At 39.1% G+C, this 22,907-nt stretch overlaps 1 protein-coding gene across 1 annotated transcript in view; it reads right to left on the bottom strand.

Moving 5' to 3' along the window:
* Window positions 1-4,720: 4,720 nt before the first annotated feature.
* The window catches only part of cerk (ceramide kinase), a 56,331-nt gene continuing 38,144 nt past the window's right edge, over window positions 4,721-22,907 (bottom strand). Inside the window, exons 10-13 of the mRNA XM_073066363.1 lie at window positions 21,961-22,037; window positions 15,142-15,347; window positions 13,252-13,460; window positions 4,721-6,132 (exon numbers count right to left, since the gene is read on the bottom strand). Of these exons, the coding sequence (XP_072922464.1) occupies window positions 6,048-6,132; window positions 13,252-13,460; window positions 15,142-15,347; window positions 21,961-22,037 (577 nt within the window). The 3' untranslated portion in view covers window positions 4,721-6,047. The remainder of the gene's footprint in view (window positions 6,133-13,251; window positions 13,461-15,141; window positions 15,348-21,960; window positions 22,038-22,907) is intronic.

Consider the following 22,907-nt stretch of genomic DNA (forward strand, 5'->3'; position numbering starts at 1 on the left):
AGGCATTCAGCAGGTCAAACAGCCACATGGGAAAGAAATGAAGTCAAACTGGAGAACTGAGAAGATGAATGTGCCCCTTTGCAGAGGGCTGCAGGGTGAAGAGAACAAAGAGAATGTTTGTAATAAAGAAGTTACTTTTCTTTTGAAGTCTTTCTCTCCAGAGATACAGCTTTAACTTTTTTGTTTCAATTTGTTTTTCTTTTGTCTCCAATTGCAGCTTGTTTGAAGTAATTGTTGCATTGCAAAGCTTGGTCTGCACTGTGTTACAGACATCCTCTCTGGTTGTTTCATCACTTCCCTTATTTTGAAGCTTAAAGCTCACTTGACTTTTTACTTCTCCAGTTCTGATGAAGGGTCCTCGACCTGAAATGCTGAAATCTGCTTCTTGCCCTGCTGATTATGTATGATCTGCTGAATCCCTTAACATTTTCCATTTCTCAGAGTCAGAATCAGGTTTAATAGCATTAGCGGTAGTGGGCGGCACAGTAGCATACAGGTTAGCAGTATAGGTGACCTGGGTTTAATTCCCACCACCTCCTGTAAGGAATTTGTATGTTCACGCCATGTCCACGTGGGATTCCTCCAAGAGCTCTGGTTTCCTCCCATAGCCCAAAGACACCCCAGTTAGTAGGTTAATTGGTTATTGAAAGTTGTCTCATGATTAGGCTAGAATTAAATCAGGAGTTTGCTGGGAGGCAAAGGGCTGTAAGAGCCTATTCCATATGTATCTCAACAAATAAGTCATGAAATTTGATTTTTCTCAACAAATTACAGCTGTTTAAGACTAAAGCAGCAGGACAAATCAAAGTACATGGATAGCCAGAGGCTTTTTCCCAGGGCTGAAATTGTTAATGTGAGGGGTCATAGTTTTAAGGTGCTTGGAAATAGGTACCAAGCAGATGTCTGGGCTAAGTTCTTCACACAGAGTGGTGGGTGTGTAAAATGCACTGCTGGCAGATGCTAATGGAAGTGGATACAATAGGGTCTTTTAAGAGCCTCTTAGATAGGTACATGGAGCTTAGAAAAATAGAGGGCTATGCTCTAGGGAAATTCCAGGCAGTCTCTCGAGTAGGTTACATGGTCAGCGCAACATTGTGGGCCGAAGGGCCTGTAATGTGCTGTAAATTTCTATGTTCTATGTATGCAGAATACAGCTCTGAAATTTGTCTTCTCCAGATAGCCATAAAATCCAGAAAACCATAGAAGTAATTGAAGGGAAGACATCAATCCCCACATGAAAAAGAAAAGAAACAAAACCTCAAATCCCCATAACCCCTTCCTGTCACAAAACCTTACAGATCAGCTGCATGGAGAAACAACAGCAAGAACATCAAACCCCAAACTCCTAGCCCACCAATCGGCAACAAGAAACAACAGGCGAGAACACAAAAAGAAGCCCATAGAACTGAACAAGGCCAATATGAACTAGAGTCCAATCTATAAATCTTGAATTTTGATAACAATTCTGAGAGCGTTGGGACCCAGTTGCTCCTCTGAGAGAAGCAACAAGAAATAGCAGCCCCTCAGAGGGCAGTGACACAAGCCCAGTGGCCTCTGGGAGAACTGCTCACTCTCCTCCACATTTGCCTTGGTGTTTCAATATTACTTGACACCTTAATTGGTGAGAAATGTAGTGAATCGTGGACTGTCTCATCTCTGAGCTTCACCTTGTGGTAGCTCATGCTCTGATTTCTCTGCTGGGAGTTTTCTCGGGGCCAGTAGAGTTCCAGCTCACTCGGCCAAACTACAGACTGTAAGTCCCAGGCTCCAACAGTTTCAAAATGAAAACTAAGATTAAAAGAATAAATAGACGACATAGAAAAACTGAAATGATGGATTATCTGGAGATATTGCGCAAGGAATCGGTGCTCGCTGGCACCATCTTGACTGAAGCTTTAAAAAGAAAAACAGAATTATATAAAGAATTACATAAAGTGAATAGAAAAAGTAAATTAGGTCCAATGGAGACAATGACAGGAGATCTTATAATGGCAAATGAAGTTACTTAGACGACAGAGATCTTCCCCACAGAGAGCACAATAGATGAGCTGCAGAGTAGACACATGCTAACAAGGCTTTCTTTGTAACAAAGAAAGGGAAAAATAGTAAATCACTGACCAGACATCAGCAAAATTTATTTATTTGTTGAGATACAGCGCAGAATAGGACCTTCAAGCTGCACTACACAGCAACCCCCGGTTTAATCCTAGCCTAATCACAGGTCAATTTACAATAACTAATTAACCTACCAACTGGTACCACATGGTCACAGCGAGAATGTACAGACAGCGGCAGGAATGCTAGCAAAAGGAACACAGTAGATACTGATTTTCAAAAGGCATTTGATAAGGTACCACTCAAAAAGTTATTCCATTCAATAAAATCTCATGAGGTTGCAAGTAATATTACAGCACAAAGATGCTAAAATGAGGAATAAAATCAGGAGCAGATCAGGTTGCCCTTCAAACCATCCCTGCTGTTCCGCAAGTTCCATGTGTGATCTGACTTTGGTTTCAATTCTGATTGGCTTAATCTCAAATAATAATGAACCTATAGAGAAGATGTTAACACCCTGCCACACTGGTGTCAAGAAAACCTCTTCCTCAATGTTGCAAAACCAAAGGAGCTGGTTGTGGACTACAGGAAGAATGGAGACAGGTTAGCCCCTATTGACATCAATGGATCTGGGGTTGAGAGGGTGAACAGCTTTAAGTTCCTTGGCATATATATCACTGAGGATCTCATGTGATCTGTACATATTGGCTGTGTGGTGAAAAAGGCACAATTGCATCTCTTTCACCTCAGATGGTTGAAGTAGTTTGGCATGGACCCCAAATCCTAAGAACTTTTTATAGGGGCACAATTGAGAGCATCCTGACTGGCTGCATCACTGCCTGGTATGGGAACTGTATTTCCTTCAGTCACAGGACTCTGCAGAGAGTGGTGTGGACAGCCCAGCATAACTACCCACTATTCAGGACATTTACAAAGACAGGTGTGTAAAAGGGCCGGAAGGATCACTGGAGACCCGAGTCACTCCAACCACAAACTGTTCTAGCTGCTACCATCCAGGAAACAGTACAGCATAAAAGGCAGGACTAACAAGCTCCGGGATAGCTTCTTGCACCAGGCCATCAGACTGCTTAATTCATGCTGACATAACTGCATTTCTGTTATATTGACTAACCTATTGTAATTTATAAAAAGTATTATAAATTGCACATATAGATGGAGATGTAACAAAGATTTTTACTCCTCATGTATACGAAGGATGTAAGTAATAAAGTCAACTCAATTCTTGCTCTCTATAGCACTATTTTCCTCATGTTCAAAAGTCTATTCATAGTGCCACTGAATAAACTCAGTGCCTCAGTCACTGGAGCTCTCTGGGGTAAAGTATTTTAATGATTCATGGAGGAGACAATTTCTTTTTCCTTTGATTCCTAAATCATCTATCTGAGAATTCTGCCATTTCTACATTTCCCCATGGGTATGAAACCCTAAAAAAAAATCTACCTTGTTAGCTAGCCCCTTGAGATAATCATAAATGTTTCCACATTAATTGGAGAATAGAAAATGGTAATAGTATCGCACGCATACACACACACAAAAAGCTGATGGAACCTCAGAAGGTCAGACAACATCTGTGGAAATGAATATAAACAGTCAATGTTTCAAACAGACCTTTCTTCAGGACTGAAAAGGGAAGGGGGAGATGAAAAGCAGATGAGAAAAGGTGAAGGTAATAGTATATGGGTTCTATTCAGGTTGACAGATTGATAATGGGGCATCACATAGATCAGGACTGTGCCTTCAGTAATTCCCATCAATACAAATGGTCAAAATGAAACAAACTGTCCAAGTCTGTTGAGGATAAGACCTTAGACAGGAAAGTGTAAAGATGGTTGCAAGTGGAATACAGCCATTCAACAGTCAAATGGAAGGCTGTATCATGCAGGAAAATGTCAACTATGAAAACTGGGTGCTTCTTGCTGCTTAAAATAGTTATATACAAAGAGATCTGGGTGTGTAGTTTTAGAAGTTGCAGAGAGCAAGCTTACTAAACTTGTGTGGAATTAGGATGACAAATTGCATTGTGGGAAATTGGAGAATGGAAAGTAGTTGCTGAGATTTCTAGCATTTTAAATAATGAACTGAGTAATTAGCATTAAATTTGGCCTTGTATCCAGCAACTTGAAACTTCCAGTCTCTCTGCTTATATTTCAATTTACTTCCATCTGGGATTCTGTCTTTCAAATCTGTTGCTTACATTCCTGTCCCAGGAATCATCAAGTTTCCTGTGGTCAACTCAGAGAGAACATGTAAAGAGTGGCAAATCAAAATAAGCTATGAACTGACGTCCTACTGCACTTGCACATAACAGATTTGAAACATATGTACATTCTCAGACAGAGGAAAGTGAACATTCAGACAGGAAGATGGCACCAGTAGGCCACTGGTTTCAATTCAACCAAGGCATCTGGCTCCTTATAGCCCATTGTGAAACAGTTTGCTCTTTTACTGTTATCTTTCAAAGCAGACTAGTTCAGTTAAGACATTGTTGAAAGTATACAATTTTTCATTCCCCAGGATCTACTAAAATATTTATTTTCTAATAATTAATTTTAAGTTTTATGTAAAGCAAGAAAAGTACTATTCTAGAAATGTAGAATTGAGAATAAAAGGCAGGAAGAGGAAGCAAATAGATTAAACCATTGACTTGAATTCAATCATTTTATTTTCCATATTCTATCCACCAATCCTAACAAACACTTTTTTTTTGCATTTTTTTTTAAACAAGAGACTATTTGCAAAATTATTTGGTCTGAATTTAAAACAGGTCAACAATAAATAGCCTGCTGAATGAACTTCTTAACAGAAAGCTTCCCTGAATAGGAAAAGTTTTAAAACACTAATAAACCAGAAAATGTAATGGGGACAAAGAATTTTAAAAAAATCACACCCTTCAAGGACATTGTGAAGTACAGTATATCCTTGCTGGCTATTTACATTAGCGATGTAAAGAAAATACAAGGAACTAAATATTCGCAACACACGTTAAGAATTAAGCAAATACTTTTTGAAATGAGTGATCAAAGAAACAAAACTTGTTCCATGGAATAAAGATCAGTAAGTAACAGCATCAGAAATTTATTCTAAGCAACACGTCATTCTTGGAAAGTATGGCAGAGGAATGTAATACAATGGGTGAATGACACTTCCTGCTGTTAGATAGTATTCTCTATTAGTGCATTAACAGGACTAACTACATTCTATTCACATAGTGAACACATACTAAGCTAAGCAAAATCTAGCTTAATCATATACAATAAATATATTTTTATATTTGTTATTTACAAACTCAAATATTCAACAATTCATAATTTATACATTTTCCTCTATTAACATTTACTAAAATAAACTGTTTCAAACTATAGTTTCTTTATCATTATTTAGAAGTTGCAATCAAATTGCATTGATAAGTTGCAAGGTGCAGTAAAAGAAATTGGAAAATATCTAGCTTTTACCTTAAAGTTAAGAATGTAGTTACAAAAGCAATTTTGGAATCCATGTTTAAAAATTAGTGAAATCTATCACCTAGCTTGAAGTGGCTGTCAGTAAATAACGACAGACACATACTTCAATTTAAAATAAGGCTGATGCATATAAATGATTCCCTTCCAAACTCTGACCCACAGTTTAAACGCACACTTACAAAAAAATATTCTGCCAATTTCCCAAGGACAGCTTCTTGCAACACACCAACGACTTTAATTCTTAAATCTCAAATGCCATGTATTAAACAGATTCTTCATTTGAAATCTAATCCATAAAAGCAGAATTTACATTGAGATCTTGAGATAATACATTAAATTTGTTGTTTGTTGCTTTTTATGCTTACACTGCAATAAATAAATATTCATGAATTTAATAATAATGTAAATAAACTTAGAATCTTAAGTTATAAAAGCAAGTTCACAAATTCGATGTCAGACTTCAACCTTTGAAATGAGTTTGTGGAATCCTGAGATCATTTTGGAATCTGCTTAAACAACGGAATTGCTATTGCCTTTTTCGGAAGAAAGCAGTTCTATTCCTCTTGCAAAAAGTCTTAACAGCTGGCAGTGAACTCTGTAAAGAAAGAAAATCAAGTTATTAAGAACATGTTCATTACCTTTCAACAAGATTAGTGAGGAAATATGAAAATGACAACAGGGAAAATAGTCAATGATAAGGACCATTGACTAACACCTTTCACTGAAGCAAGTGTTTCCTTTTAGTGTCATGGACATCAAATTAGCTCCAATATGGCATTTGATGCAAGTACTATGTTCTTCATAAATCGTAATGTTGATGTCATATTGTTAGTAGGCAACTTTCAAAGCTGGCAAAGGCAGTCTGTAGTTCCAGTGTGCAACACATATCTGCTGCACATAAATACTGTCAAACTTGCATGTTCAGCAACAGGAGGGGATCGCCAACGACCAGCATAGTGATGCTACCTCAATTGCTGCTCATTATTATTGCCATTCTGACAATTGTTGATGGTTTGTAGATTTCTTTCATGCTGCAGATTTTTACAGGAAAGAGTGGCAGATGCTGATAAGGTACTGTACAGACCTCGTGGGATTTGCAGAACTGAGACATTCCTAAGGATGGGTACTTTTGGAAGTGTTCCCTTAATGAGAAGTGTGATATGTTATAACAAATGAAGGAGATGGAAAAGGGAGGAGTAGAGGAGGAGAATGCCACATCTCAGCCTGCTCAGAGAGCAACATTACTACCTGCAAGTCTTCAAGGAATAAAGTGTATGCTTCCTATGTCTCAGCAACCAAGTCTTCACTAGACTTACTGTCATGTACACCAATATACAATGCAATTCCTCACTCACATGTACAGAGTAAACAGTATTAATAGCAAATACAATTAATAAAATCACCAGCACAAAACAGCAGAATGGTGCAAAGATTATAGTGCTAAAGCTGCAGAAATGCTAAAGTGACAATAACAGAATAATAAAGAAGTAGAATTCAAAGAGTACAAGAATGTGGCAGTATTACTGGGAAAGGGATGAGAAGGAAGTGATTGTTTCAGATATGTGATCGCAGTGAGGAAGAAACTGCTCTTCAGTCTGGAGGTCTGGGATTTCAAGCCTCTTATCTTCTCCCAGAAGGGAAAAGGGAAAAAGAGGAAGGGTGGCAGGTATCTTCGATAATACTATTAGCCTTCCTGAAGCAATATACTGCAAATTGGACTGAATGGAAGGAAGTGATGAGTTTGTAAAGTACTTGATCATGTTACTATTCTCTTCAGGTTCTATCAGTCCAGGGCAGAGCAGCTGCCATACAAGTCAGAGATGCAACCTGTCAAGATAACTTTGATCGTGCAGGTAGAGAAGTTCAAGAAAATCATCAAGGATATTCTGAATCTTTGGAGCCACCCAAGAAAGTAAACCAGGCCCCACTCCAGCTTCTCAACAATTCCCTAACAACCAATTTCCGTCACCTTGCTGATGTTATGGGCTGGGTTGCTGTCCTGACACTATAACAAAAGGTTTACTCTCTCTTCTAAAATTTATAACTACTCCAGTCACAAATGCAATTTCAGAGAGGGTGGGGCTAAATTGTCAATGGCTGTCAAGCACAATGAACATTATACATTGGTTTGCTTCCAGGCTAGAGTTGGAAAAAAAATCTGCATATTCCTGTAATGTGTGTACTGGGTGTTGCTGCTGCTTTCTTTTCAAAGACAGCTTATCATACTTCATTTCCTCTTCTGAATAGGCAGGTGAATGGCATTGCACAAAGTTCTGAAATGATAACTGCCTTACTATGTTACACAATGCTATGGAACACATTTAGTATCCTGAAATACATTACAAAAATAGGGATTCCTGTCCCACACATGACCTTCCTGTAACACATTGTGCAGTGTTTCAACAACACTCATGATCCCTTTCTTTTGTTGCAATATATTTTGGGTCACCAACCAAATCAGCTATGAGGGTTGGCTTCTCATGATTCAAGATTTTTGCACCTGCATGCACACACATATGCATACCAAGGTCCTCACAAAATACAAGTCTATTATGTTGAAGCAATTCTGCACCTCCAAAAACATTGAAGGATTGAATAAACTGTGTTTCAACATTTGTAGAAGTCTGTTGCATTCTATAAAATCTTACCATGCAAGTAAGGACAGGACGAAAGACAGCAACATTCTGCCTCGATTGACAGTGAAACACTAATCTGATGACAATCTCGTGAACAAGGTCAATTTCTGTAAACTTTTATTGAAATCAATAATTAAAAGAAATTTTGTAGCAATCTTAAAACATTTTTAAATGCCACTGTACTTCAGGAACATACAAAATAAAACTGTCTCCTGTCAGGTGCCTTTGGGGTGGGCTGCAGCAACATGACACTTGGTACTGCCCAGATGCTGAGTGCTTGGGGGGGGGGGGGGGGTCTTTCATATACTCTCCAATTAAGTATAGGGACAGGAAGCAACAAGACAGACAAGAAAAATAAATTGTGTTTGTGCATTTCCCTGGAGCCCTGTCTTCTGTTCTCCTTTATCCCCCTCCCCCCCCACATTGAATTGCTCCTAGGAAGTGATGTCTTAGAAGCTAGAATCCAGAAAGCAGAAGGATGCTATCCATTATTGAAAACTGCAGATAATCTTGGGGGAGAATGTCAAGAAACCAGGGTTAAAAGGCATATCTTTGTACCTTATCATCAGCTAACATGAAGAATGAACAACATATTTGCATTCAACCCTCTCCTCAGGAATGTGTCCCAGCGATTCCGATAATCTGATGAAGGACAGATTACCAGTATTCTATGACATCTTCAAGTCGTAAGACATGCTGATAGCCACAGCTTTAATGGAGCAATCTGCATCTTCAGAGCAATACGTGTGCTACCCAAGCAATGGGAGGCTTGATTGTGCTACATTACAAGATGAAGTGCAATGCTGCATGATCCCAAATCTATGTCAATGGAATTGGCCACCAGCTCCATACCGTAAAGCGTGGTTTCCAAGTGCTGTAATTATCTCTGCACAGTTGACGCTAGACCCAAATGTCCCTTAACACTGCATTGTTTTTCGACCAGGCTTGCCAATTCACTGGGCACTTTACTGTGCGCTCTCTATCTTTTTCTGGTAGGCTGTTCTTTCAAAATGTTTGATACTCTTGCAGTAGAACTCTTCAGTAACCCTGGTTTGGCAGAATATGACATCAATATTCTTCTTTCCCTTTGGCATGTTTGAATGAATTCATTGCACAAACCTTACCAGTTGCAATACATCCTATAAGCCCACTTCAAAATTATCTTATCTAACCAATATCTTAGCTGGTATAACTGTGCATTATACTGAGAAATTATGGTATTTTTAATGCAACTCTCATTTTGTTCTTTTACCAATGCTTGGTCAATGCGCTGTTCTTAATGGGGAAAAAGTCAATAGGTGCATGCAGGAAAGATTGAAAGTGCAGAGGAAGTTTACAAGGTGTTGCCAGGATTTGAGGACTTGAATAATAGAGAAATGTTGAGTAGGTTATGACTTTAGTGTAGAAGAATGAGGGGAGATTTGGTGGAGGTGCAGAAAATTATGAGGTGCATAAATAGGGTAAATGTAAGCAGGCTTTTTCCCACTGAAATTGGGTAAGACTAGAACTAGAGGTCTGGGTTAAGGATGAAGGGCGAAATGTTTAAGGGGAACACGGGGCAGCTTCTTCATTCAGCGTTGTAAGACAGTCGAATGAGCTGCCAGTGCAAATGGTGGATACAGAATCAATTTCAAGGTTTAAGGGAAATTACTATTGCTGTCTGTAAGGAGTTTTTACATTCTCCTCGTGACTCTGGGTGTTTCCTCCAGGTACTCTGGTTTCCTCCCACAGTCCACAGACGTACCAGTTGGTAGGTTAGCTGGTCATTGTAAATTATCCTGTGATTAGGCTAGGATTGAATTGTGGGAATGCTGGGAAATATGGCTCAAAGAGCCTATTTGGCACCTATATCAATAAATAACATTTGGATGGGGTCATGGACCATACCCCTCCCATCCAGGTGTAGGTCAATGGGACTAGGTAGATTAGCAGTTTGGTGCAGACTAGATAGGCTGAAGGGCACGTTTCTGTGCTGTAGTGTTCTATACCTCCATGACTGAGTGGAGAGATGATAGCAAGTAATAAAACACATTTACACTACTTGCAATTTGTACATTAGAAATTGTGGCAGAAATAACATGGAATGTAGAAAAAAAAGCTTTCGCTTAGAGAATGCCAGACCTGCCGATGGCTTTAGTCCACAATTAAAAGGCATCATCTCCTATGCTTTGAATTCAACAACCAGTTGGTCTTGGTAAAGGTCATTCTATTAATTGAGCCCATAGTTGAGCCCACGCACCCTCTCCAGTTCTGTATCTATTTCTCCCTTTGCTGGCGAGGAGAAAGCATGCCCTTGAGTATTGATTAATGACATAAATCATTAAATAGCTAACAATGTGTGCAAACTGTGAGGTGTGAGGGGAAACCTACAATTCAATTAGATGTATGACTATACACTATATTACACACACACACAAACAAACACACAATGAATGACCGCAACAACTGTTATTGGGATTGTGCCAGCATGTCTGAGACCTATGGGGCAATTGTGAAGAAACCAGATTTGAACTTGAACTCAATGATATTGAGCACAGGATGAAGTCACTGAGATGACTGCAGGTCTTTCTTCTCATAGTCTGGCTTAGAACCCCATTAATACATGCCATTGCAGTACTTAACTGAGAATATTCTGGTTCCCTGGAGTTAAAACCTCTCTTTCCTACTTCGCAGCACCTCCAAAATACCTACAGGGTAGCACTGGTAATCCACTCATGTGTTGCATCAGGATCACAGCTTTTCTATGTCGATTAGTTTTTCAATGACTCCAGCACTTATTCAATGCATCACAGCTTCCCTTAAGTGCTGCTAGTCATTCAAGATGCAGATATACAGTAAGAAGTGTATAAATTGGGCAGTAAGCACTAGCTGCTTAAATAAATTATTCAAAAAGAACAGACATGAATTTGGCATGCTACCAGCATCAGAAGCAATAGTTGTGGCTTAACTGAGTTTTGGAATTCCTGAATCCCATTTTCAGGGATTGTTGAATTTAATCTCAGGGCATAATATCCTTTTATGATTATTACCGAGCAAATATGTGAGAAGCTTTCCAAACAAATACTGAGCAACCAATACTTGCTTATAGATGAGAAATACTGGGGAAAATTGACTTAAGATTGCTATCTCTTATTACATACTTCCAAGTTCTCCCATAAATGCAGTCTCCATAGTCTGCGTGCACCAAATTGTAATGTAAATGTGAACTTGGGAACAATGCAAACAAATTATATGCAAGATAAGTAAATGATCAAAACAGAGGCAGGTACATTCAGTACTGTAGGAAGAGCTTTCAGTAGACTTCTCAGTTACACCAGTGTTCAAAGACACTCTAATTTGGCTGTTACAGTGCAGTTTAATAATGCTATCTTTGATGAGAAAACTAATTGCTAGGCAATAATTAGTTTCAAAGGAACAAAGAAAAAAATCAAAGATAAAATGCATCAACTTATCTATTCTAAAACCTGTAGAGAGAAAGGGAAATAAATAAATGAATCATAAATAAGTTAAAGCATCTTAAAGTGTAACCTTAAGTTCTCATCATGAGGTGGAAGTGGATAAGGCTGGCCAACAGGCCTTTGGTGAAGCTGTATAGGCTTATCTCATGTAGAGTGGATACAGTGAATTGAAGAAACTTTGATGATCTCCAGCCATACCATTGACTTTGTATTGTTATGCCGTTGGCCCCCTCCTTTGTGAAAATCGCAAGAACCCTAGTTAAGGGTGGTCAACTGACCCAAAAAGAGAGAGAGACCATGTTCTCCCAAGAAGCAGAATGAAGGTGACCTTGACTATTGTCTCATGGAGACCACGTGAAAAGCCCTCGGGCAAAGTGGGCTGGTTGAGAGAGAGATCGCATTACCTGCAACTTGATTGACACCTGCGATCCTGTGAAGAAGTATAAAGGCGGGTCTGAGGGGGGGAAACCCTCAGACGCACCCAGCAGACACCAAGGAAACACGATATCGATTCCCGTGGGAGCGGGACGCCATGTTGAAGGAAGCCATGTGCGTTAGATTCCAAATTTGAATCTGTGGTTAGAACCAACGAAAGACTGCTTTAAAATAACAATGGGGAAGTCTGCTCCCCTGATTCCAAGGATTTGCTCTGCCAAGACGACGGGCAAGTGTTTATCTTTTCTAAATCACCTCTTTCTCTCTACAACATGAAAACCCCAGCGGTTCTCAAAAAAAGGAAAAGCCTGCAAACTTCTGAGTGACTCTTTATATTTCCGTTGGACTCAGTATTAACCCCTAGACAACTGTAGAGCTTATTTCTGATTGATTATGGTTACACCGGTGTTTTAGATTGAGTTTTGACGATGTATATGATCTGAATGTTTTGTATTAACCATACGTGTGCCCTTTTTGAATAAAACGCTTGAAAATAGTAGCATCCGACTCAGCTGATCCATCTATCTTTGCTGGTAAGTTACCTGGTTACGGGGTTTCGTAACAGTATGATGAAGATGGGAGGTCATTAATGGCTATACTCCACTAAGAGGCAAGGGCCCAAGAAGAAGAAATAAGTTAAGATACATTATATTAGCTTTTAAAACTGCAGAACAACAAATGGAAACAGCAAAGGGGCTGCAAGACTTAGTCTTTTCCAACCAATTTTAATGACTTTTTGAATCACATGATCAAATCCCTATATTCCACAGCAGCTAAACAAATACAATATATGTGGATTTATCATTGACTTGATTTGGAAATCAAAAGTTATGAGCAGATGGGTTTTTTGCACGTGTTAATCTTGTCATATGGTATGCAAATATATTCACACCAAGTGTATTATATTTCTCAGAAATCATGGTTGAAGGCAGTGTGCTCACTTCACAATTTACATCTCGCTCACTGGCTCGCAGTGATAATTTAGGCACAAGAATAACTCAGTAATTCAGATTATGAAAGGTGAAATCAAATTCATGAGACATGAAATATGTACTGCATTGATTTAAGTCAGACATCACACATTAATGAATAGTACCAAAAAGTCAATAATTTCTCATGAAGACAACTATCAGGTGGTTGGCTAACAAAATTGACAATATATCAGGTAATAAGCGAATAGCTTACCTCACTTCAATGGCTGCATGCTCAATTATCTCTCCATCACAATTCCAACAGCTAGTAAGCTGCACACAGCTACAGGTGGGATGATCTCTACAGAAGTGTCCAAAGAGATTTTTGCTAACTTCCTGGATATCACTGTCCTCCTCATCACAGTATTTTGGAGTAAATTTGAATCTCTTCACTCGGTATACCTCGACAAAAGCAAGGTCAAACTGGAAATATCAAAAGAATTGTGTTCAGCATGTTAAAACTTTCTAATAAACCGGCATCTCAAAATATACCACAAATAAATATAAGTAAAATTTTGATTTAAAAAGTCTGATTAGAAAGAGTTTCCACAGTAGTTTTTCCACCTCATTATGACTGTACTTGAGTATCACCCAATTCACTTGACCCAGTTGTCTCTCCATTTACACAAAACCAACTTCTAACTTTCCTTCCTTTTCCATTATTTTCCCCAACTTGGAAATATTTAGACCTGCAAAGTGTCACATGTATTTAATATACAAATACCGAGGTGTTTATGGATGCACACTGGTGCATAAAGACAGGCATGTGGATACCTTTTTCATGATTTTGTTCCAAATGCATCTGGCTACATATGCAGAAGGAGGTTATCATTAATACCTACAGGATCTGCTTTGCCATTTGTTAAAAGGGGTTGATTCTTGTTAGTCTTAAATGTCAGCCCGCAAGCAACTCCAGCCTGATCCTTAGCTCCTCCCCATCTCTATCATTAAATAAACCCTCTCAATACACCACCTATAGCAGCTCTACCCAACCTTTGTACTGGTTGTACCATCCTAATGTTTTGGCCTATGCTTTTACTACCTTCTAGGGCATGAACTTTGGCCATCCTCCAACTACTCCCACCCACCCAATAAACATTACCCCTTTGACCTACCCTCATTTGGTCTCCATAGCACAGCAATTCCTCACACCAACCTCAAAACTAACTCTCTACAAGAAACATTGAACAAGACACACAAAACTCAGCCGGTCAGATAGCATCAGTGGAATGGAACAATCGACATAGAAGGGAATGGGGAAGAAGCTCTGGATCCCTTCCCTCCACTTATGAGCACAAACTTCACCATCCTTACTAGCTGAGAGTAGTCCTGCACCCTACCTTCCAAACATTGATGATTCCACTTGATCCAATCTCACCATTGTAGAAAAAGTGTCTGCCTTTGGGCTCTCAGCTAATGCTGTCTGAACTGCTAGGTACTTCCAGCATTGTTTTTTAATTTCAGATTTCCAGCATCTATAGTTTATTATTTTTTCAATTTTTCCTTCAAATTCTGTTATTGCACAATGCATTAGTGAAAAGACGGTCAAATATGCTGCAAGGCCTACTCTGTATTGCATGATTTTTTTAAAAATAGAAAGTGTCAAGTCTTTCAACAAAGTGTTCATTAACTATATTTACTCCTATTTTATATCTTACACACTTTATACACTTTCTAGGTTTTAAACTTAAATTTCTCAAACATTAAAGCATATTACCAGGTAATAGACTCTATATGCAACAGAAACCTCCCTACAATGGAAAAAAAAACCACAGGAGCTTGTAGAAATACTGAATGTATACAGCATGTCTTTCAGCAGCCAATTCCCCAAACCATTAAACCTTTCCCATGTCTTGATTAAATTACCTAGTGTATCAGATACCAGCTCAGGAAAGCTTTGTTTCAATTGGCTAAATTGCAGCTTGTAAATTCTATCAAAACAGTATCAACTCCTTCCTAATATGACAACATGGAGGCAAGTTTTCATAAGGATTAAAAGTGCTTACTATAAAATATTCAATACTTACTGCATTTTACAGTCAATTTATAAGGTTATTGAATTTCATATTGTGAGGTACATAATATTTAAAGAAAAATTCAATACCTGATCGTTGCTGGTTGTGTGCCTGATGAGATACCTGAGGAAACTGAGTCTTGAACATTTGCGGACTACAATGAGGTCCATGGTCCCATCAGCTAAGTGTGCAGCAGGCGAAAGACCCCTTGGAGATTTTGGACATGCACAACTTATATTTGCTGAATTTATAGCTAGGAACTTTCCTTTAATCACTTTCCACTGCTGGTGATCATCTAAAAAGAAACAAGTTTTCACATAAACTACCAAGTTGTAGATTACAGTCTGTATAGTCATCGTTGCATCAGGCCATTTTATTTTATAGAAAGACACCATGTAACCAAAAGGTATTAGATAATAAGAATTTCATTGCTGCAAATGCTAGTGTAGCAAGAATGAACAGAAACAAGTAATTTTTGGTAAAAAGAGATTTTAAAATGATAAAACAATGTTATCCCTGGATCACTTGACAACTAAGATTTTGCTTCCTGTATACTTTTGGGTGCAGCTTATGGATTTTGGGCTGCTGATCATGAAAATCAAGAAATTTCCCAATCATGTACAAATTTTTTGGAATCGTCTATACAGTCGGCCCTCCTTATCTGTGGGGGATTGGTTCCGAGACCCCCCGCGGATAACAAAAATCGCGGATGCTCAAGTCCCCTATTTAACCTGAATCAATGCGGTGGTCTTTAGGACCCAGCGGAACCCCGGACCTTATTTAACATGTTCAGAGCAGTGGGCATTAGGACCCGGCGTAGCTCTGAATCCGCAGTGTTTCTGTTCACGAAAATAATCACGATCACGATTGAAAATAAGATGGAAGTGATAAAGCAATCTGAAAGAGATGAAATGCCATCAGTCATTGGAAAAGCATTAGGCTACAGTCAGTCAACGATTGGAACAATTTTAATGGAGCATGTGAAAGGACCTGCCCCGATGAAAGCTACGATTGTTATTAAGCAACGCAGTGGTTTAATTATTGAAATACATATGTTTCACATGCATAGAAAGGTAAAATATCTACTGTATACTAAGAAAAACATTTGACTGACACTAAAATAATACCAGATGTACCTGTTCCGACTTCGAATCTGACTTAAAGACGGACTCAGGAACGGAACTCATTCATAACCCGGGGACTGCCTGTACTTTTAAGTTATTTCTAGATTACTTACAATACCTAATACAATGTAAATGCTATGTAAATAGTTGTTATACTGTATTGTTTAGGGAATAATGACAAGAAAAAATAGTCTGTACATGGTCAAACAACGAGTGCTGGAGAGAGAACTTCCGGGTTTTCCCAATCTGTGGATAAGGAGAGCCGAATGTATTTGTTATTTCAATTTGCAATTCAAGTCAATTAAAATGTTACCCACAATGCAAGCTGAAAAGTTTTCTATCTTGTACAGGCATGCCTAGACAGCTTTGGCAGAGCAGATGCTGCATGGCAGGATAGGTTTTAGAAAGGCTATAAAAACACCACGCATTGTGCTTACGTGTATATTGGTTTGCGACCACATTGATGCGCATGCTCTACATGCACAGCATATTGTGTATTCTCATTATAATACAATAATTGTATTTTCTGGAGCTTTTGTGAGCAAAATGTATTGCCTATGTTGCAACAGCTGTGATGCTTAAATCTCTAAGACAGAGCATGACTCCCCTTATTAAAAACTATGAGCTCTACTTTAGGTGTAAAACTGGCGACCAAGACAAAGCCTGGGCTCCTCACATTTGTTGCTGAACATACAATTTTATCTTAGAGCTTGGCTCAGTGGTACTAGGAAGTCAATTCTGTTCGCTGTCCCGATGAGATGAAGTGAACAGGAGGATTATGTGACAGATTGCTACTTCTGTCTGACCAGTGTCTATTGTTTCTCTGCTAAAAACAAGAAAACCAGTATAAGAAAACCCCAATCTTCCTTCAGCCATGAGACCTGTGCCACATGACCATAGTCTTCCAATACCGAAGTGACCAGAGAAACGGAGTCTAAAGAAGGCTGATAAAGATGCCATGATGCACAAATCACAAATGGAAAACGACACTGATACCAAGAGATTTTGATCCCCTCATGTTAAGTGAGCCTCATTTGCTAACTGAATTAAGAATTAAGACACAAGCAAAATTTATTGGGTTCAAGACCGCAAGGATGGAATCTGCTGTCACCAGGCACAAAAATTTCTGTGAAGAACTTCGATATTTGAGACATGTTTCCCAGAATAAATGATGTCATGATTAAGGAAAACATTTGTTGGTCCACAAATCAAACGGGTCATCAATGATAGGCAATTCCAAGGACTTCTCATGGGACTGGAGAAAAATCACACGGAAAGCATTCAAGGATGTTGTTGAAAATTTTGTTAGCAAGTAAAGAGCATCAAACTATGTGCAGCTGGTTGACAACATGCTTCAAGCATACAAAACTATAATACAAGTAGTCTTAAATTATATTTGTGTTCAGCTTTAAGCGGTCTATCATAACCACAGAAGAAGCAACATTTTCGTAAAAAAATTGTTGATCAGTATTGTTATAGACAAATCCCATTTCACAGTAACGCGAGCCCTCTTTTCCCACTGAATCCCATGTTATAAGAGATGCGTTCCTATACGATGTTTTCTCCCAACAGCAATGACCCCTCAGAAGTGAGATTTAAAACCAATGGAATTATGAAATTCTTAAAATGCAATAATCTTTTCCTAGCTTAGTTCAACCAAGAAAATGGAAATACACTTTGATGGATGTTGTTATATTAAAATAAAAGCAGTTCTTTCTCTGGTTGGTAACCCATCTGTACAGTAATCTCCAGCCAGGGGATCAACAGGATTATTTCAATTTAATGTATTAAAATTTATCTTATTCGGTGAAGTACACCCCACTTCATTGGAAAGACTGACAAGAAAAATACAGGAAGTAGAAAAGAAAAAGAAAAACAATATGAAAAAATCCAAATTCCTGAAACAATGTTTATAAACAACCTGGTTAGAAATTGTGTTATTGAAACATGGGACTGATCAAAATTGGTAGATCAAAGCACAGTTGAATTACAGGCAAAAATTGAACAGAAGTGATGCATATGGCTTAAAACAAATGAACTGGAGTTCACATAGCAAACACGAGGAAATCTGCAGATGCTGGAAATCAAACAACACACACAAAATGCTGGTGGAACACAACAGGCCAGGCAGCATCTGTCTGGAGATGCACTGTCGACGTTTCGGGCCAAGACCCTTCGTCAGGACTAACTGAAAGGAAAGATAATAAGAGATTTGAAAGTAGTGGGGGGAGGAGGAAATGCGAAATGATAATAGACCGGAGGGGGTGGGATGAAGCTAAGAGCTGGAAAGGTGATTGGCAAAAGTGATACAGAGCTGGAGAAGGGAAAGGATCATATGATGGGAGGCCTCGGGAGAAAGAAAGGGGAGGGGGGAGCACCAGAGGGAGATGGAGAACAGGCAGGGTGATGGGCAGAGAGAGAGAGAGAAAAAAAAACAACTAAATATGTCAGGGATGGAGTAAGAAGGGGAGGAGGGGCAGTGGCCACACATTTTAATTCCATGTCCCATTCCCATTCTGATATGTCTATCCATGGCCTCCTCTACTGTCAAGATGAATCCACACTCAGGTTGGAGGAACAACACCACCGGCTGGGTAGCCTCCAACCTGATGGCATGAACATTGACTTCTCTAACTTCCGTTAATGCCCCTCCTCCCCTTCTTATCCCATCCCTGACATATTTAGTTGTTTGTTTTTTCTCTCTCTCTCTGCCCATCACCCTGCCTGTTCTCCATCTCCCTCTGGTGCTCCCCCCTCCCCCTTTCTTTCTCCCGAAGCCTCCTGTCCCATGATCCTTTCCCTTCTCCAGCTCTGTATCACTTTCGCCAATCACCTTTCCAGCTCTTAGCTTCATCCCACCCCCTCCGGTCTTCTATCATTTCGCATTTCCCTCTCCCCCCACTATTTTCAAATCTCTTAGTATCTTTCCTTTCAGTTAGTCCTGACAAAGGGTCTCGGCCCAAAACGTTGACAGTGCTTCTCTCTATAGATGCTGCCTGGCCTGCTGCGTTCCACCAGCATTTTGTGTGTGTTGTTGGAGTTCACATAGTCGCTTACAAGCAGATTATCAACACTCTTGGAAAAGACCTCCACAACCGAATCAGTATTCCTCAAAATTCATAGAGGCCTCAATCTACATTTTCATGAAAACTAACAAGATGCAATCACATCAAATACTTAAGGTAAGGAATTTGAACAATACATAGGGCATCCAAATTGAATGTAGGCAGAAGAGAAAGGGTGTCGCTTTAAATAATTAGGTATTAATAAAACAAATTGCTTTGTCTATTTCCAAAGCAAAACTCTTAAGTGGACTCCTGTTTAAACCGTACCTGTGATATTTACAGAAATGGGCCTGTTTGATTACTGCCGAGAAGTTATAAGTATATGTTTATTTTTTTTCCTATACAAGTTCCATGGAAATTTGTATTCCATCTCTCAGAATTTTTGATGGGGATATGTGAATTTCTTTTTACCCAAGTTAATGTAACACAATGGTTGTCTGTATTGCCATTATAACAGATTTAAAGTCATACAATATGGACACAGGTCCTTCAGCCTACTCATGTCTTACCAACCATTAAGTTACAGTAATTCAATTTTCCAGTCATGGCATTTCTGTACTTAACTAAATACTTCTTAAATGCTGTGAATATATCTGCCTCCACCATTACTCTCAGGTTGTGTATTCATGATAACTATCCACTAGGTGAGAAAAAAACCTCTTCCTTTAAAATTTCCTACATCTTACTTATACACTCCCATTATAGTACATGCATTTGCTAAAGTAAAACACTTTCCTTCTCTATCCCAGCCATGCTCCTTGTAGTTCAATATTCATCAGAAAGACATCAGCCTTTTCTGGTCTAAAGTGAAACAAAGCCAGCCTATTCAGTCCCACCTCATCGCTGAAACCCTCCAACCCACTGGATACATTTTGGTGAATCACCTTTCCACCCTCTCTAGGGTAATCACATCCATCTGATAGTGTTTTGACTAGCATCAGACCCTATTCCAAATGTAGTCCAACTGAAGTTCTGTATGATTGCACCATAATTTTCTAGATTTTATATTCTAGTCATATCTAACTGTGTGTCTTTTAATCACCTCATCTAGCATAGCAGTTAGTGTAATGCTTTACAGCGCCAGTGATCCGGGCTCAATTCCCACCACTGTCTGTAAGGAGTTTGTACTTTCTCCTCATGACTGTTGTATTTCCTTCAGGTGTTCTGGTTTTCTGACAAATTCCAAAGACAAATGGTTAGTCTTTAAAGTTCTGGGCATGCTATGTTGGCACTGGAAGCATGGGACACTTGCAGCTGACCAAACACATTCTCAGAGTGTGTTAGTCATTGATGTAAACAAAGCATTTCACTGCATAATTCAATGTATATGTGACAAACTTACTTAACTAATTTACCTTTGTTTGTATATGTAGAGTCATGTTTTGTGTTTTTTGGCCCTAGTCCATTATTCCTCCAAAAACAAAGGCTCTCACATTTTTCAGGATTAAATTCCATCTACTATTTCACTGCACACCTTCTCAACGTGTCAATATCATTCTGTAGGGCCAAAACCTATCCTCCTTACTATCAATATTACCAATCTTTATGTCATCTACAAAAGTACACTGACATCCGAGTCATTAGTGTATATCCTATCACTCATCAACATGATACACCAGTGGTGATAGGCTTCTAATCACAAAAGCAAATCTTGACCTTCTGCTTCATATCATTAAAATAATTCTGGATCTCAGACACCACTTGCTCTGGATCCCATAAACACTTAATGTTTGGATCAGCTTTCCGTGTTGAACATTGTCAACAGTTTGACTGCAGTTCATCTGGACTACATCAATCATACTGTCTTCACTGACACATACCCACAAAACGCTGGAGGAAATCAGCAGGCCAGGTAGCATCTAAGTAAAAAAGTACAGTTGGATGTTTCGTGCCGAAACCCTTCAGCAGGATTGGAGAAAAAAGGCTGAGGAGTAGATTTTAAAGGCCTGCTGAATTCCTCCAGCATTTTGTTTGTGCTGCTCTGATTTCCAGCTTCTGCAGATTTTCTCTTATTTATTTATGATACTCATTGACATATTTAGTCACCTCCTCAAAAAAAATTCAAATTTATCAGATATGAATTTGAAACAGTAAGCCATTGTGATTATCCCTGCAGAATCTTTGTCTGTCCAAGGTTGGATTAATCCTATCCCTCAGAACTTAATCCACTAATCTCCTTTTCATTGATGTTAGAATTACCAGCTTATAATTATATGGCTTATTCATGCTGCAAAAAAAAATTACATTCACTGTGCTCTAGTCAACTGGATTTGAAAAATTCTGTCATTTTCCCACAATCTTCTTGCTTGCCTCTTGGAATATATCTCAGCATGCCCTGGGGATTTATCACGCTTTAAATCTGTTGAGACACCTAACTGTTCTGTTTCACTGGTAATTTGTTGTAGAATTCCACTGCCCCATTCCCAATATCCTTTTCTATAGTGAATAAAGATGAGGAATATTCATTTAAGACTTCACATATATTGTCACCTACTAGACTGTAGTTGGGGATTCTCACAGGCAGAAAAAGAATGAAGATGAATCGATTCCTTAAATTCCTCTTATATACTGCAAAAGATCTGTGGACTCAACACGGTAATCAGGCTTAATGTTACCAATTGTCATAGATCTATCCATCGAATGTGCTGGTAACAAGATTTGAGAGTGCATGGATAAGCCTATTAGCTACTTCATGAGACCAGAGACTTTTTAAACTTACCACTATTAAGTAATTTGAATTCCCTTTCTTTTTTTGATGCCTCCAATTGCTTTCCACTATGCTGACAGATACGACATCTAAAAGAAGAGCATCCAATATTAAGGTCAGACTTATGTTTTCATACACTGGCATGCGAGAACATACATTGGAGCAAGCTGGATATGGAGTTCATGGTAATCTCATTATGCATTTCTATCAATACACATCAATAATGGACGTAAATCTGATAGGATTTGGGATTCCAAACAATCGTAACATTATAAAATTAATATTGTTATGATCGCAGCCCCCTCCTTCTTGAGAATCGCAAGATCGCTATTAGTTCGGGTCTTGGACCCAGGAAATGAGAGAGAATCCTCAAGGTTTTGGAATGTGTCCTGGCCCCTCAGCAAGACAAAGCCACGGATAACGGCCATTGTCTCTTGGAGACACCTTTGTGGATTGGGGACTGTGTTACGTGCAAGCCCTCAGGGCAACGTGGGCTGGGTGACGGGGAGAGATTGCATCATCCCAACCTGATTGACATCTGAGACCCCGTGAGTAAGGATAAAAGAAGGTCTGGGGAACAGCCCCTTTAGATGCACCAGAAGAGACGCTAGCGATCCCGTAATAGCGGGCAGCCATTTGAAGGAAGCCACGTGCGTTCGGTTCCCTTTGCCTGGAAGCTGGTGGCGGGTATCACAGAAACGATTTTCTTGAACTAACAAAGGGGAACCAACTCCCCGACACATCGGATCGGCCTCATCAAAAGACCCGGGCAAGTTTCTTTTCTCACAAATCTCTCTCTCTCTCCAACAAGTGAAAACCCAGCGGTCCCCAAAACCCAGAAGCTTGCAGGAACTGAGTGACTTTCATATTTCCAAAGGACAACATATTACCCCTAGACAAACGATAGAGCTACTTCTTATTGATGATTATTACTATACCCGCGCTTTAGATTGAGTATT

Source organism: Hemitrygon akajei, chromosome 14 (assembly GCF_048418815.1).
Source record: "Hemitrygon akajei chromosome 14, sHemAka1.3, whole genome shotgun sequence".
Lineage (NCBI taxonomy): Eukaryota > Metazoa > Chordata > Chondrichthyes > Myliobatiformes > Dasyatidae > Hemitrygon > Hemitrygon akajei.